Below are 15,142 nucleotides of genomic sequence, written 5' to 3'. Positions count from 1 at the left end.
GTAAGTGGAGAAGCCTGCCGCCCCGCCCCCAGCACGCCGCTCTCGCCATTCCTCTCCCGCCCCGCCCCCTGTCTGTGACCCCCGCGGGCCAAGCCTCAGGCGACCTGTTGGCAGGGAGAGTCACGTGACGCGCCGGCTGCGCACTCCTCTCGGGCGGGCCTCCTGTTGCGCCCGCCTGGCGAGTTCCATCACGTAACGCGCGGGCGCCGCCCCGCTCTTCCCTCGTTGAGCGAGGGAGGGCGGGCGTCGAAGAGGAAAGGGAAGGGGAAAGGGGCGGGAGAAGGGAGGAGGGGCGGTGTCCAAGTCACGTGACCCGGGGGCAGCCCGGAAAGCTCCGAGGAGGAGCCTGGCGCCGCCATTTTCCTGCAGCTGCCTGTCCCTCTTACCCTGCCCGGCTCCAGCTGACCAGGGAAGGGGTGGGCTGAACTGAGGCGGGGGCAAGGGAGTGCCCGACATCTTGTCCGACTCCGCGGGTGATACAAGCCGGTTCTCTCTGGCCTGGGTGGCAGCGCGCGGCCCCGAACCGCGCCCCAGGCCGGCAGGCGGGGAAGGAGCCGGTGGGGGTAGGGGGTGCGGTGGGGGGTGGGGACCCTCCGGCTCTTGGGGGTCCCAGTCCCCGCCGGCTGCTGAGCGGGTGGGGTGGTGGAGGAACTGCAGAGATGTCCGGCCAGAGTCTCACGGACCGAATCACTGCCGCCCAGCACAGTGTCACGGGCTCTGCCGTATCCAAGACAGTATGCAAGGCCACGACCCACGAGATCATGGGGCCCAAGAAAAAGCACCTGGACTGTGAGTGAAGCCGACCGCGGCCCCCCTCCCAGGCGCCCGCGCGACCCGCGTCCTTCTCTCCCTCTCTTTTCTTTCCCCCGTCTGCTGCCTCTTCCCTCCCTGCGTCTTCTCTGGCACGGCGGGTCCTGTGCCCGTTGGGCTGTGTTCTTTTGCTTCCATCACACCTGCCTTCACGGCCTCCGCTCCCCGTCTCAAAATCTGACAAGCCAGTCCCCTCCCTATTCCTAGGGGATCCTCCCCTCCTGTCCGGTGCGCTACCACACCCATCATACCCAACCAACTTGCCTCCCCACCTGGCTTCTCACCCGCTAGCCGTCTCCACTGCAGCCTTCTGCTCTCCCTTCCCACCCGTCCGGTGCTGCCTTGTCGCCCTCGCCTGAGCGTCTGCCCAGCCCCATTGTTTCTTCATCAGCCTTCTTCGGGTTTCCGCAAACGCCTGGTTCCTTGCACCCAGATCCCTGTTATCCCTCTGGGCTGCCTCCCTTGAAGTGATCCCTCACTTCCTTTGCTCCACTGGCTGCTTCTCCCATCCGTTCCTGGCTTTCTCGTCCACCTTCTCTCTCGCGTTTGGGTTACCTTTCATCGCCTCTCTAGTAGCTTCAGTGTAGTTTTTTTTGACTCATTTTATTTTAAATACCATACCCACTTACCCGACTTTTATTTCAGATTACCTTCTTTGTGAGATTGAAAGTAAAAGGATTCAATTTGGTGTAGGGAAAGCTTTCTGGAAAGTTGGGATTTTTATTTGCCTCTGGTGGAATTTAATCATAGTGTTGTTCATACTTTTGACTGGGGTGAGTTTGTGACTGTCAGCTCTGCCCCCCACCTTTTCAAATGGGGAACTGGAAAAAGGCTGTTTGCTGATATTCTTATCAGTTCCCGGAACTGTTAACTCTGGCGGCCTGAATTCAGAAGCTTGAGTGTTAAGCGTAGACTGTTGGAATTCCAAATGGATTAATAAATTTACTTACAAATAACATACATCCCTTAAAAAACATTGGCAAAATGATGTTTGATGATGCTTGAGTTTGGATACGTTTTAATTATGCCAGTTACCTTTTGAGGAACCAGTTTCTCTTACACGACACAGTATTCGTCCATTCGCTAACGTAGATACAATTAGTAGAGCTGATTAGTAGAGCTGACTCCTCGCAACTTTTTTCTAACCTGGAAGTCACCTGTAATATCCTCCTTTTTCTTTGCGCTCTTTTACCTCGGGGTACAAAGCTCATTGGATCACTCAAGCCAATGGAGCTTAGACTTGAAACTTTTCAGGGAAAAATAGGGAAATAGTCACTATAAATAAGTTACCTTTTTAAATGACTGAACACATTAGTCTGACTGACTTTCATCATACATGAAAGTTACTTTGCTTTACTGTTTGAAGCAAGAGTGAGCATGCCCTGAAAGATAATTCACTGTCTGGAAGCTTGTTTTAATTTCTTATTTGGACTTTGGCCGTAAAGTTTGCACTTAAAAAAAAAATGTACAAAATGTAAATTCTTCCAAGTTACTGTGCTCATGAATGCTGTTAGAACAAGTTTTTGCTACACAGAAGCCCATTATTCGTTGTGATTGTTCCTCCACTGTGGAAAAAAGTTTTAAATAAAAAGCATTAGTGCTTGGTTCTTTCAGATATGCGTTCAAGCTGCTTTTAAACTCTCAGTCCTTGTTTGTCTTAGAGAATGGAGAGTATATTTAAATGGTGACACTTAGAAAACTTTTTAAAGTGCATCGTAAAGCCATATGTGATTTTTTGATTATCTGATATGTGTAGTAGACGTTTCTACTATTTAGGCTCTTCAAATGACTACTTGATTTGCCCTACCAAATCTTACAGTTTGCCCTGACACTGTGTTAATTCTTCTGTTAGTTGTTTTTGGTGTTTTTTTTTTTTTTTGGTATGGGAGTATGAAGAAACTACTTGTGACTGTGTGAACTATTTTCCTCTTTCAAAATAAGAATCGATAAGTCTTTTAAAAGTTTTTAAATAAAGGTTTGTGTCTTATTTCAAATGTAGCAGTGGTTCTTTTAACGCGTTGCCAAAAAGAGGAGAAAATAGGTAAGGTTGGAAGAGTCCTATTTGCATGTGGTTTCATAAATGTTATTAGCTATTTCTCTTTTTTTAACCACTACTGCAGATGCTAACTGGGATTAGGTTTGGAGGATAATCTTGCATTTGTTGTTCTTTTTCTCTTCCACTTCTGTTTTTACAAGCTCTCACCTCTTTGGAACTTGAGTATACCTGGTAGTATTTGATTTAAAAATATATGTGTAGATAGTGTACTTCTATTTCTTTTCAATGCAGTTTTAAAAGACTGGAATACTATTTTCCCTACATTGTTGTTTAAAATGTCCTGTAATCAGTTCTCACTAATAAAATACCTTTATCTTAGGTAAAGTCTGACCAGTGAGTGGTTTACTAAACAAATACCTTCTTTGCACACACTAACATGCTTTGAGAAAATTTAAAAGTCTTCTACAGACAGTTCATGTTGTTGACATCATGAACTTTAGGCTTTAATCCAGAAACCTGTCATTTCAAGTACTTTTTCATCTTTTAGGAATTTTTCTTTATAGTGAAAGCTTAGTTTATGTGCACCTTTTAATGCCTCTAGCAACTGATGCTTATTTATATGAATCTAATGAAAATGATTTCATTTTAAAATGGCAGCATTTAACAAAAAATATGCTTAGGACTGTTGGTTTTCCTATGAGCACTTAGAGTGTGGAGGTGGTTTCTGTGCAGTTTCTCGCCAAGATCTTTCCATATTAGGAAGTGATTATTAATAATCCATGAATTATGGCTTAATTCATACTATGTTATATACTTACTGAAGAAAGATTTTTTTGCTTTGCTTATACTGTAGGTGTTAATGGATAATAACATTGACTAGCATCACTAGTGTGAAAGCGTTGTCCAACTTGGAATATGTTTGTAAAAATAAACATGATTTCCATTTAATTTTAGGCCTTTAGTAGCCATAATCAAGGTAGAGTCATAGCAGCCCTTATATTTGAAGGACTTCAGTTTTCCAGGCACTTTCTCATCGTCTCATTTAATCCTGTCTCACAGCTGCAGGTGGGGGCAATTCATATACATAGAAAGTAGCTTCTCATTCTGTTTAGCAGTATAGAATGCTTAAAAGAACCATGATGATTGCAGGATAGAAAACATTTTTTTCTTTCTTTTTTTTTTTTTGAGACAGAGTCTTGGAGTCTCGCTCTGTCCCCAGGCTCGGGTGCAGTGGTGCAATCTTGACTCACTGCAACCTCCGCCTCCCAGGTTCATGCAATTCTCCTGCCTCAGCCTCTTGAGGAGCTGGGACTACAGGCGCACGCCACCACACCCAGCTAATTTTTGTATTTTTAGTAGAGACAGGGTTTCACCATGTTGGCCAGGATGGTCTGGGTCTCTTGTGATCCTCCCGCCTCTGCCTCCGAAAGGGCTGGGATTATAGATGTGAGCCACCGTGCCTGGCCCACAATTTTTAATTTATAACTTCTTAATATATAAATCATTTTTATCTGATCTTACGATCTTTATTCTTAACCCACCCCTTTTTTTTTTTGAGACAGAGTCTCGCTCTGTCACCCGGGCTGGAGTGCTGTGGCCAGATCTCAGCTCACTGCAAGCTCCGCCTCCCGGGTTCACGCCATTCTCCTGCCTCAGCCTCCCGGGTAGCTGGGACTACAGGCGCCGCTACCTCGCCCGGCTAGTTTTTTGTAGTTTTTAGTAGAGACGGGGTTTCACCGTGTTAGCCAGGATGGTCTCGATCTCCTGACCTCGTGATCCGCCCGTCTCGGCCTCCCAAAGTGCTGGGATTACAGGCTTGAGCCACCGCGCCCGGCACCCCCTTTTTTTGATACAGGGTCTTGCTCTGTCACTGGTGTGCAGTGGCAGGATCACAGCTCACTGCAGCCTCGTCCTCCTCAGGCTCAAGAGATCCTCCCACCTCAGTCTCCCAAGCAACTGGGACTACAGTCATGTGCCACTACGCCTGGTTAAAGAAACTTTTTATTTTTGGAGAGATGAGGGTCTCCCTATGTGGCCCAGGCTGGTCTTGAACTCCTGGGCTCAAGTAATCCTCCTGCCTCAGCCTCCCAGAGTGCTGGGATTATGGGTGTGAGCCAGCATGCCTGTCCCTTATCCTATTTTTTGATATGAATTCTTAATTTTCTTTATTCTTATTTACTATCCTTGGACGTTTATGTTTTGACATATTTCACTGAAATGTAATATTTGTGCTAAAGGCTGTAATGTGTCCTCTTTTTTTTTTTTTTTAAAATGAGGTGGGTCTCACCCAGTTGCCCAGGCTGGAGTGCAGTGGTGCAATCACATCTCACTGCAGCCTTGACTTCCCGGGTTCAGACAATCTTCCTGAGTAGCCAGGACCGTAGGCACCTGCTACCACGCACAGCTGATTTTTAATTTTTGTATAGACAGGGTCTCCTTATGTTGCTCAGACAGATCTCAAACTCCGGGGCTCAAGGATCCTGTCTACCAGCTGAGCCTCCTAAAGTGCCAGGATTATAGGTGTGAGTCACCATATCCTGTATGTCTCTGTTTTTTAATTCATATTTTTCCCAGTTAATTTACAGGGACATTTTATTTCAACCACTGCCTTATCTTTTCTAAAACAAAATCAAGATCAAGTTCTTACTAAGCATCTATTATCAACATATCTCTATGGTAGATACAGAATGGTTATTTGTATGTTGTGAACTGAATCTAGAAATTGGAAATAAGTTTTTAAAAAGTAAGATTTGAATATTTTGCTTATGTAGAAGGTGGAATTTGTATTTGGTCTGGGGTTTGTGTAACTACATTAAAAATGTGTATAACATACCAAACTGTACCTGAATTAATTCTCTTTTAAAGCACAAATGGTTTTTAATGTTTCAGTTAATATCATGGGTGCTTAGTTTGCGTATTGTCAAGAAGGATCTGGTAGCTAGGATGTGGTTTCTAAGAAGATGCATATAAGGAAGAAATAAAGTAGAAGATCTGTCCCAGGATATCTCTCATTAAGTAAGGTAACTGGGACTTTTTTTTTTCAAAAGGATCTGGTTTTAAAAAGACAGTTATTGTGTAATTAATGTCTGGGCTTCCTGTTCTTTCCTATAAGAATTAGTCATATGATTTATATTTTCATTGTCCTTACTAGTCTTTTAGTAGTTTTGCAATACAGAAAATAGTAATAGAGTTATCAAAGTGGTAGTAATGAGTAAGATTTGATTATACATGTCAAATGCCTGAGGCATTTTATTTATTTTTATTTTTTCTGTCGCCATGGCGGAACAGAATGCCTGAGGTATATAGTAAAATTCACAAATGGATCCTTTTTCCTCCCAGATATATCTAGTTGTTTCTGAATCATATGTATTTTAAAAGAGAACCTCTAAAGAGAACTTAATATTCAACTTTTTTTGTAACCGCTTATTCGTAATTAGCAAATGAATTCTGAAATACTTTTGTAATTATTGTTCACTGATGGATTTATTTGCTATGTTAAGAAATAATATTAGACTTTGGGCATCTATACCTTTTATGTTTACTAAGTATTTTACTGGATAATTTTTAAAGGTGTCTTTGAATTTAAAGTTACTTTGGCAGGTGAGAAGTGAAACACTTCATAAGAAGTGATTGGCGTTTTTCTTTCATATGCTTTGTGAGACATTTATATGAAATATTTACTTTGATGTTTTAAAATACACTAATTGTTTAAAAATAATATATTTTAATAATCAGAATCGCTTTCATTTAAGTAAATTTATTTGGCTATGATGATCGTTTAGAATAGTTAATGTGAAAGTTCACCGTAGACATAGTTGTTTCTCCTTTGTTTTCTTAGCTCTAAAATGCTTAATTTCATGATTTCTCACTTAAAATAAAGAAGTAAGAAAAATAAACTTACAGGCTTCTTGGCAAGAGGTTAGAGCCCTACCAGGAAGTAGTAGCCTTAGACTTTCAAAGTAAAGGCTTAGTATTTGCTCTTCCTGTTCTTTTGGTAGCTAAAGTGGCATTTCCGTTACTTTGTGTTCTGTCTTAGTATGTTGCTAGTTAAACTGCTTTATACGTTTCTCTAGACAATCAAAATTTTGGACTTGACCTTTTAGAATTTTGTATGTTCACTGTGTATATGGTTCTTTTTATGGAGAATCATTTTGGACAGTTAGATAGTTCTTTAAAAGAGAATCTCGGCAAACGTAAGCCTTCGTATTAAAAATTATGTTCAGAGTTCTGATTTATCAGATTATCAGAAAATTAAGGATTTCTCAAGTTGTATTATTATCAAGATATATTATATCCCCCACGAAAGTGGTACATTTGTTAAAATTGATGGACGTACATTCACACATCTTTACCCAAAGTCCATAGTTTACATTAGGGTTCACTTTTTTTTTTTTTTTTGAGACGGAGTTTCGCTCTTGTTGCCCAGGCTGGAGTGCAGTGGTACAATCTTGGCGCACTGCAACTTCGCCTTCCGGATTCAAGGGATTCTCCTGGCTCAGCCTCCCAAGTATTTGGGATTACAGGTGCCCGCCACTATGCCCAGCTAAATTTTTATATTTTTGATAGAGATGGGGTTTCACCATGTTGGCCAGGCGGGTCTCGAATTCCTGACCTCAGGTGATCCACCCACCTCGGCCTCCCAAAGTGTTGGGATTACAGGCGTGAGCCACTACGCCAGGCCAAGGTTTACTCTTGGTGTTTGTATGTTCTGTGAGTTTGGACAATTGTATGGCACATATCCACTATTGTAGTGGTGCAATGTTCTGCCCTGAAATACTCTGTGCTCCCCCTGGCCATCCCTCCTCTTCCCCAACCGCTGGCAACTGCTATTTTTTATTAACTGTCTCTATAGTTTTGCCTTTTCAAGAATGTCGTAGTTGGAATCATACAGTCTATAGCCTTTTCAGATTTTCTTTTTTCACGTACTAATACGCATTTGCGATTTCCTCAATGGCTTTTCATGGTTTGACAGCCTTTTTTTTTTTTTTTTTTTTTTTGCACTTGACTACTCTATTTACTATCTGGATATACCAGGGTTTACTTGTCCATTTACTTAGTGAAGGGCATCTTGGTTGCTTCCTAGTTTTGGCAATTGTGAATAAAGCTGCTATAAACATCAAACATCTGTGTGTGTGTCTTTTGTGTGGACATAAATTTTCAGTTCGTTTGGATAAATACCAAGGAACACAGTTGCTGGATCATATGGTTAAGAGTACCTTTAGTTTTGCAAGAAACCTCCAAACTGTCTTTCAAAGTGATGGTACCATTTTATATTCATACCAGTAATGAATGGGAGTTTCTGTTCACATTCTTACCAACATTTGATATTGTCACTGTTACGGGTTTTGGCCATTCTAATAGATGTGTAGTGGTATTGTTGTAATTTGCCTTTTCCTGATTATGTGACATCTTTTCATATGCTTAGTTGCCATCTTTATATCTTCTTTAGTGAGGTGTCCTCTAAGGTCTTTGTCTTGCTCTTAAAGTCAGGTTCTTTGTTTTCTTATTGTTGAGTTTTGAGAGTTGTATATTTTGAATAACAGTCCTTTATCAAATGTATCTTTTTTTTTTTTTTTTTTTTTTGAGATAGAGTCTTGCTCTGTCTCCTAGGCTAGAGTGCAGTGGCGCCATCTCATCTCATTGTAAGCTCTGTCTCCCAGGGATTCAAGTGATTCTTCTGCCTCAGCTTCCCGAGTAGCTGGGATTACAGATGCCCACCATCATGCCGGGCTAATTTTTGTATTTTTAGTAGAGATGGGGTTTCACCATATTAGCCAGGCTGGTCTTGAACACCTGACCTCAGGTGATCTGCCTGCTTCAGCCTCCCAAAGTGTTGGGATTACAGGTATGAGCTACCAAGCCTGGCTATCAAATGTATCTTTTGCAAATATTTTCTCCCAGTCTGTGCCTTGTCTTTTTCATTCTCTTGACAATGCCTTTCACAGAGCAGAAAATTTTAATCTTAATGAAGTCCAGTTTAGCAGTTCTTTCTTTCATGGGTCATGCCTTCATCATTGTGTTTAAAAAGTCATCAACAAATGCAAGGTCATCTAGATTGTCTTCTGTGTCACCATCTGGGAGCTTTATAATTCTGCATTTTACATTTAGGTCTGTGATCCATTTTGAGTTAATTTTTGTGAGTGTAATGTCTGTCTCCAGATTCTTTTTTTTTTTTTTTTTTTTTTTTTTGCCTGTGGATGTGGAGTTGTGCAGTACTATTTGTTGAAAAGACTATCTTTGCTGCATTGTATTGCCTTTCTCCTTTGTTGGCAGTGGTTCTTAAGGTGTGATCTGGGGACTTCTGGGGGTTCTCAAGACCATTTCAGCAAGTTTGTGAGTTAAAAACTATTTTCTTGTACTAAGATATTATTTGCCTTTTCTATTTTTATTCTTTCGCCACTGTACAGTGGAGTTTTCCAGAGGCTATGTGATGTGTGATATTGCAACAGTTTGAATGTAGTAGCAGATAATGAGAATTCAACTATTTCCTATTAAGCCACAAAATAGAGTTTTGCAAAAATGTGAAACAATGCCATTCTTCTAAATTGTGGGGTGCTGTTTTGAAAATACTGTTATTTTTCACATGAATCAGTGTTGATAAATTTCTCAGTTTCAGTTTCTAACAGTAAATATTGATAGAGAAGCCCCACATAAAAGCTCTTGGTTCCTCAATTTTAAAGTGTAAAGGTTCTGAGACTAAAAAAATTGCACCTTTAGGGATGAGTGTGTGTTAGAGGGGACAGAAGAGTACTCAAAGAGGAACTAGATTTAAGGGATCCTTTGAATTCTCAGAGTGATTTTGGATTTGATTTTGTAGGTAACAGTGCCCCAACTTTTGGAAGATTTCAAGCAAGAGATGTAATATCATAATCCCTATGTTCACTTTATGTCCATAACTAGATTGGAAGGAGTGTTCAGTATGACTTGGAAACTGCTGGGGCAAAAAAGTCTAACTAATATTTAAAATTTTTTTCCCAAAGACCTTAAAAATTAGTTATTAATTGGAACTCTTGATTATTTGTTCCCCCCTCCTTTTTTTTTTTTGTTAATGTCAAAACTATCTTTTTTTGTAAAAGCCAGGCAGGTTAGGTATCAATTGTGCCAAAAGTTCTTGACTACCAAACCGTTAGCCTTTGCATTTACGATTCCTTGGACTAAAGACAGGGTCTTGCTCTGTCACCCAAACTGGAGTGTAGGGTCATGATTATGGCTTACTGTAACTCTGAACTCTTGGGCCGAAGGGATTCTCTTGCCTCAGCCTCCTGAGTAGATAGGACTACACGTGTGTGCCACCATGCCCTGCTAAAGAGAAAGGGGTCTCTTGCCTAGGCGAACTTCTGACCTTGGCCTCCCCAGTTACTGGGATTATAAGTGTGAACCACTATGCTCGGCCCCTTTTAAACTTTCTTTACCTTGCTCCCATTAATATTCACATTTAAAGTAACCACTTTCATAAAAACATCACTGAATAACTCCCCCGGTCCTGTCAGTCCAATATTATTCTCACCATTTATAAAGTTTCAAATATTGTTAAACTGTAGTTGCTATCTTGCTTTTATATATTTTGGGTTTATGCACATTTCCTCTGTAGAACAGGGATTGTTTTCTGTATTGTTCTTTCCCTCTTCTTCAAGTACCTAGTCAGCAACCCCATGGGTGCTCAGTAAATATCAAACGATTATACCTAACCTCCCTTCATAGCTCAGACTATTCCATGAACAATTTATGGACATAAAAATCTATACCAGTAGACATTTAAGGATATTTTTTATGGTGACTGTGGAAATTGCCTGGTTACAAATTTGTATATAAAGTCAGTAACATTGATTAAAAACATAAGAGATTACTGTGTTTCATGGAACTCATGAGGCATTAAGAGGTTTAGTTTTCTTTAGATGCAAGGTAGTGTCTTCCAAAAACATTGTTACTTCAAAATTTTTGTAGCTGCTCCGTTTGAACGCTATATTAAAATGCACATTTTTGAGGACATATTCTTGAAATTAGGAATGTAATTTTTAAGAATTTAACAGAGGACCAGAAATAGATCTGAAGAGTTTATCAAAGCTGCTTCCTTGCACAACTCCAGAAGGTGCCTATCACATCTTTTTGTGCAAAAGGTGCCTCCTAGAGTATAACTGTAGAGTAAACTCATTTTTGATATAAGAAGGGATAAAGCACACTTAACAGATGATATCAAAATATAAAAGAAAAGAAGTGTCTGTTTTAGAAGGAAGCTGTATGAGATATGAGGCAAAGGTTAGGGAGGTGGTAGCGATGGTGGTAAAAATAGGATCACTTAATCTAGATTACTTAATCAGTAAGTTGATTCCAGGGGCCAGTGGGAATTGCTGAAAGTTTTATCTGAATACATGAAATTTTTAGCAGTGGTTAGGGGAATGGTGCTGGTATTTATAGCCATAAAGTTATTACTTGAAAGCATCCTAGGGACCCAAGTCTTAATCAGGGGGCAGTTTTTCCAAGTAGTGGTTGAGGAAGTTGGGCATGCTTTCCAAAGCTTATTTCCTTACTAAAGATTGCAGATATACTCTGCAAGTGACTTCACAGAATATACCCAATTGTCACATTTTAATGTACATATTTCTTCTGATTATAGATCCCACGTGACTATAAGCTCTGAGATCAAGGGTCATCTTTGGGGTTGTGTGTATGTGCACTTAAAATTTTATGTGCTGGTAATGGTTATCTTGTGGATGTTTAAGAAATAGGAATGCGTGCCATATTTTAAATCTTATATGCAAAAATTTTAATGTAATCTAAGTATGCCGCAAAAAGTAAATAGCGGGTGGTATTCACACTGCAGAGGATTGGCAAGTCTTTTTGATATACTTCAAACAATTGTTTGCAGAAATCCGATTCATGCACTGTATTGAATAATTTGAAACATTAGCATTTAACTAATCCAAAGCTAAAATAAAGAGGAGATTTTGAGGAGAGATGATAAATGTATGCAGTTGTCCTTCAGTATCTATAGGGGATTGATTCCAGGACCTCCCACAGATAAGAAAATCTAAGGGTGCTCAAATCCCTGATGTAAAATGGCATTGTTTGCATATAACCTATGCACATTCTCTAAATACTTTAAATCATCTCTAGGTTACTTATAATACCTAATACAATGTAAGTGCTACATGAATAGTTGTTATACTGTATTGTTTAGGGAATAATGACAAGGAAAAAAGTCTGCACATGTTCAATAGAGATGCTTTTTTTGGTATATTTTCAATTCGTGATTGAATCCATGATAATGGAACCCATTGATATGGAGGGTTAGCTGTGTGTACATATACACACATACACACCACACACATAATTTTTTATTTATTTATTTATTTTTTATTTATTTATTTTTGAGACAGATTCTTACTCTGTTGCCCAGGCTGGAGTGCAATGGCGCGATCTTGGCTCCTGCAGCCTCCGCCTCCCGGGTTCAAGTGATTCTCCTGTCTCAGCCTCCCAAGTAGCTGGGATTACAAGTGCGAGCCACCAGGCCCAGCTAATTTTTGTATTTTTAGTAGAGACAGAGTTTCACCATGTTGGTCAGGCTGGTCTTGAACTCCTGACCTTGTGATCCGCCCACCTTGGCCTCCTAAAGTGCTGGGATTACAGGCGTGAGCCACCACGCCTGGCCTAACACACACATAATTTTCTTTTTTGCAATTTTTTATTTTTATTTTTTTCCCTTTTAGAGTACACAGTTTTTTTGCAATTTGAAAATTGAGACATAATCTACATAACATAAAATTCAGTTTTAAAGTAGAGAATTCAGTGTTATTTAGTACGTTCACAGTGTTGTGTGCAACCATCCCCATTATGTAATTCTAGAACATTTTCCATCACCCAAGAAAGAGATCCTGTATCTGTTAACAGTCGCTCCTAAGCTGTCCTCTGCCCCCCTGCAACCATTAATCTACTTTCTGTCTATGAATTTTTCTGTTCTGCATATTTCATATTAATGGAATCATACAATATGTAGCCTTTTGTTCCTGGCTTCTTTCAGTTATAATGTTTTAAAGGTTTATCCTTGCAGCACATATCAGTACTTTATTCATTTTTATAGGTGAATAATACTCCCTTGTATAGATATCCACATTTCATTTATATTTTCATTAGTTGGTGGACACTTGGGTTGTTTAGCCATTTGGGCTATGACGAACGATACTGCTATGAACATTCATATACAAGTTTTCATGTGAACATTATTTTCAGTTCCTTTAGGTATATATCTAGGAGTAAAATTACTGGTTTATATGGTGATTCTGTTTAACTTTTTGAGGAACTACCAAACTGTTTTCCACAGCAGTGACACCGTTTTACATTCCCATTAGCAATGTATGAAGGTTCCTATTTCTCCTCTATTCTCTTGCCAAACTTGTTATTTTCAGGATTTTTGTTTTTTGATTTTTAAAAAATAGTCATCCTAGTGGGTGTGAAGTGTTATGTCATTGTGATTTTGGTTTCCATTTCCCTAATGGTTAATGCTGTTTAGCGTTTCTTTATGTGGTTATTGACTATTTGTGTATCTTTGGGAAAATATCTATTCAAGATATTTTGCCTGTTTTAAAATTTGGTCTTTATGTATTCTGGATACCAGAAGAGTACTTAACATACTTTACATACTAGATCTTTATATATGATTTGTAATTTTTTCCCCCATTCTGTGGCTTGGATTGTCACTTTCTTGATAAAATGTCTTTTAATATACAAAAGTTTTAAATTTTCAAGTCTAATTTTTCAGGGTTTTTTTTTTTTTTTTCAGACAGAGTCTTGTTTTGTCACCCAGGCTACAGTGCTGTGGTGCAATCTTGGCTCATTGCAACTTTGCCTCCCGAGTTCGAGTGATCCTCCTGCCTTAGCCTTCTGAGTAGATGGGACTACAGGCGTATGCTACTGTGCTAGCCAAGTTTTTGTATTTTTAGTAGAGACGGGGTTTTACCATGTTGGGCAGGCTGGTCTTGAACTCCTGACCTCAAGCGATCCACCCACGTCAGCCTCCCAAAATGCTGGAATTACAGATGTGAGCCATCACATTCTCACCCAGCCTCTGATTTTTTTGATTGTGCTTTTGATTTATCTAAGAAATTTTTGGCTGATGCAAGGTTATGCACATTTACACCTGTTTCCTTCTAAGAGTTTTGGGAAGAAATTTTAGATCTTAGATTTAAGATAGATCAATTTTGAGTTGACTTTTTGTATATGGTATGAAGAAACATGTTTATATTAAGGAAAACCAAAGATATTTGAGTTTTTAATCTTTTGAAGTTGACATGGAATACAACTCTGCTACCTCTGTGTAATGTTGAAATGGAATTGTGCAGGAGAAAAATGTTACTTGATGGCAATCTCCAGGATTACTGGGCATAGTTTGGTGATGGATAACTGGAATTATTTGGGTCAGACATTCTTTCAGCTGGATGAACCACTTAATTTGATCCAGTGTATGTTTTTTACATTTTCAGAATAGTCTTAGATATATGAAGAAGGTAACAAATAGTTGCATGACTGTGAATAAGTTCTTTTGTCCACAAAGAATAGTGTCATTGTATGTTTCCATAGTATCTTTTTTTTTTTTTTTTTTTTTGAGATCGAGATTTGCTCTTGTTGCCCAGGCTGGAGTGCAATGGCACGATTTAGGCTCACTGCAACCTCTGCCTCCTGGGTTCAAGCGATTCTCCTGCCCTAGCCTCCCAAGTAGCTGGGATTACAGACGAGTTCCACCACGCGTGGCCAATTTTGTATTTTAGTAGAGAAGGAGTTTCACCATGTTGGCCAGGCTGGTCTCAAACTCCTGACCTCAGGTGATCCACCCATCTCAGCCTCCCACAGTGCTGAGATTACAGGCATTAGCCACCACATCCAGCCAGCAAGCAATTGTTTAAAGGTAGATTTTTGCCAACATAAAAAAAAAAGTATGTTTTTTTTGGAGTGCTAAGGAAAAATGGTGACAGTCCAGAAAATATTATAAAGATGAGTGGGCCAGGCACAGTGGCTCACGCCTGTAATCCCAGCACTTTGGGAGGCCAAGGTGGGTGGATAACCTGAGGTCAGGAGTTCGAGACCAGCCTGACCAACATGGAGAAACCCCCGCAGCCCGAGCAACAAGTATGGAACTCTGTCTCAAAAAAAAAAAAGAGTGACACTTGATTCTTGCCTTAAAAAGAGCCTGAGATCTAATAGTGTAAAATGTGCAAACTAATAATTGATTGTAATACATTGAGGTAAATGCATAATAACTTTTTACGTAAAGATCAAATAGGAAAGAGTAACTTTGAAGGAGGTTAGTAAAGACTTAGCATATGAGGTAACAGGAACTTTAAG

General features: G+C 39.9%; 1 protein-coding gene and 1 long non-coding RNA gene across 17 annotated transcripts in view; one reads left to right on the top strand and one right to left on the bottom strand.

Annotated features, from left to right (window-relative positions):
* The window catches only part of LOC116418422, a 29,735-nt gene extending 29,493 nt beyond the window's left edge, over positions 1–242 (bottom strand). For both annotated transcript variants that reach the window (XR_004228429.1, XR_004228428.1), the window contains exon 1: positions 105–242. This is a non-coding gene — a long non-coding RNA (uncharacterized LOC116418422). The remainder of the gene's footprint in view (positions 1–104) is intronic.
* A 112-nt stretch (positions 243–354) lies between these two features.
* The window catches only part of PICALM (phosphatidylinositol binding clathrin assembly protein), a 111,570-nt gene continuing 96,782 nt past the window's right edge, over positions 355–15,142 (top strand). For 12 of the 15 annotated variants that reach the window (XM_023209251.1, XM_023209244.1, XM_023209242.1 and 9 more), the window contains exon 1: positions 660–789. In XM_023209251.1, coding sequence (XP_023065019.1) covers positions 660–789 — 130 coding nt within the window. Of the gene's footprint in view, positions 790–15,142 lie in introns of all 15 variants that reach the window. The other 3 variants (XM_023209243.3, XM_023209250.3, XM_023209238.2) reach the window with 2 other exon arrangements.

Source organism: Piliocolobus tephrosceles, chromosome 13, assembly GCF_002776525.5.
Source record: "Piliocolobus tephrosceles isolate RC106 chromosome 13, ASM277652v3, whole genome shotgun sequence".
NCBI lineage: Eukaryota > Metazoa > Chordata > Mammalia > Primates > Cercopithecidae > Piliocolobus > Piliocolobus tephrosceles.
Note: the sequence above shows the minus strand (reverse complement) of the source record. Positions and strands in the feature narration are given on the sequence as shown.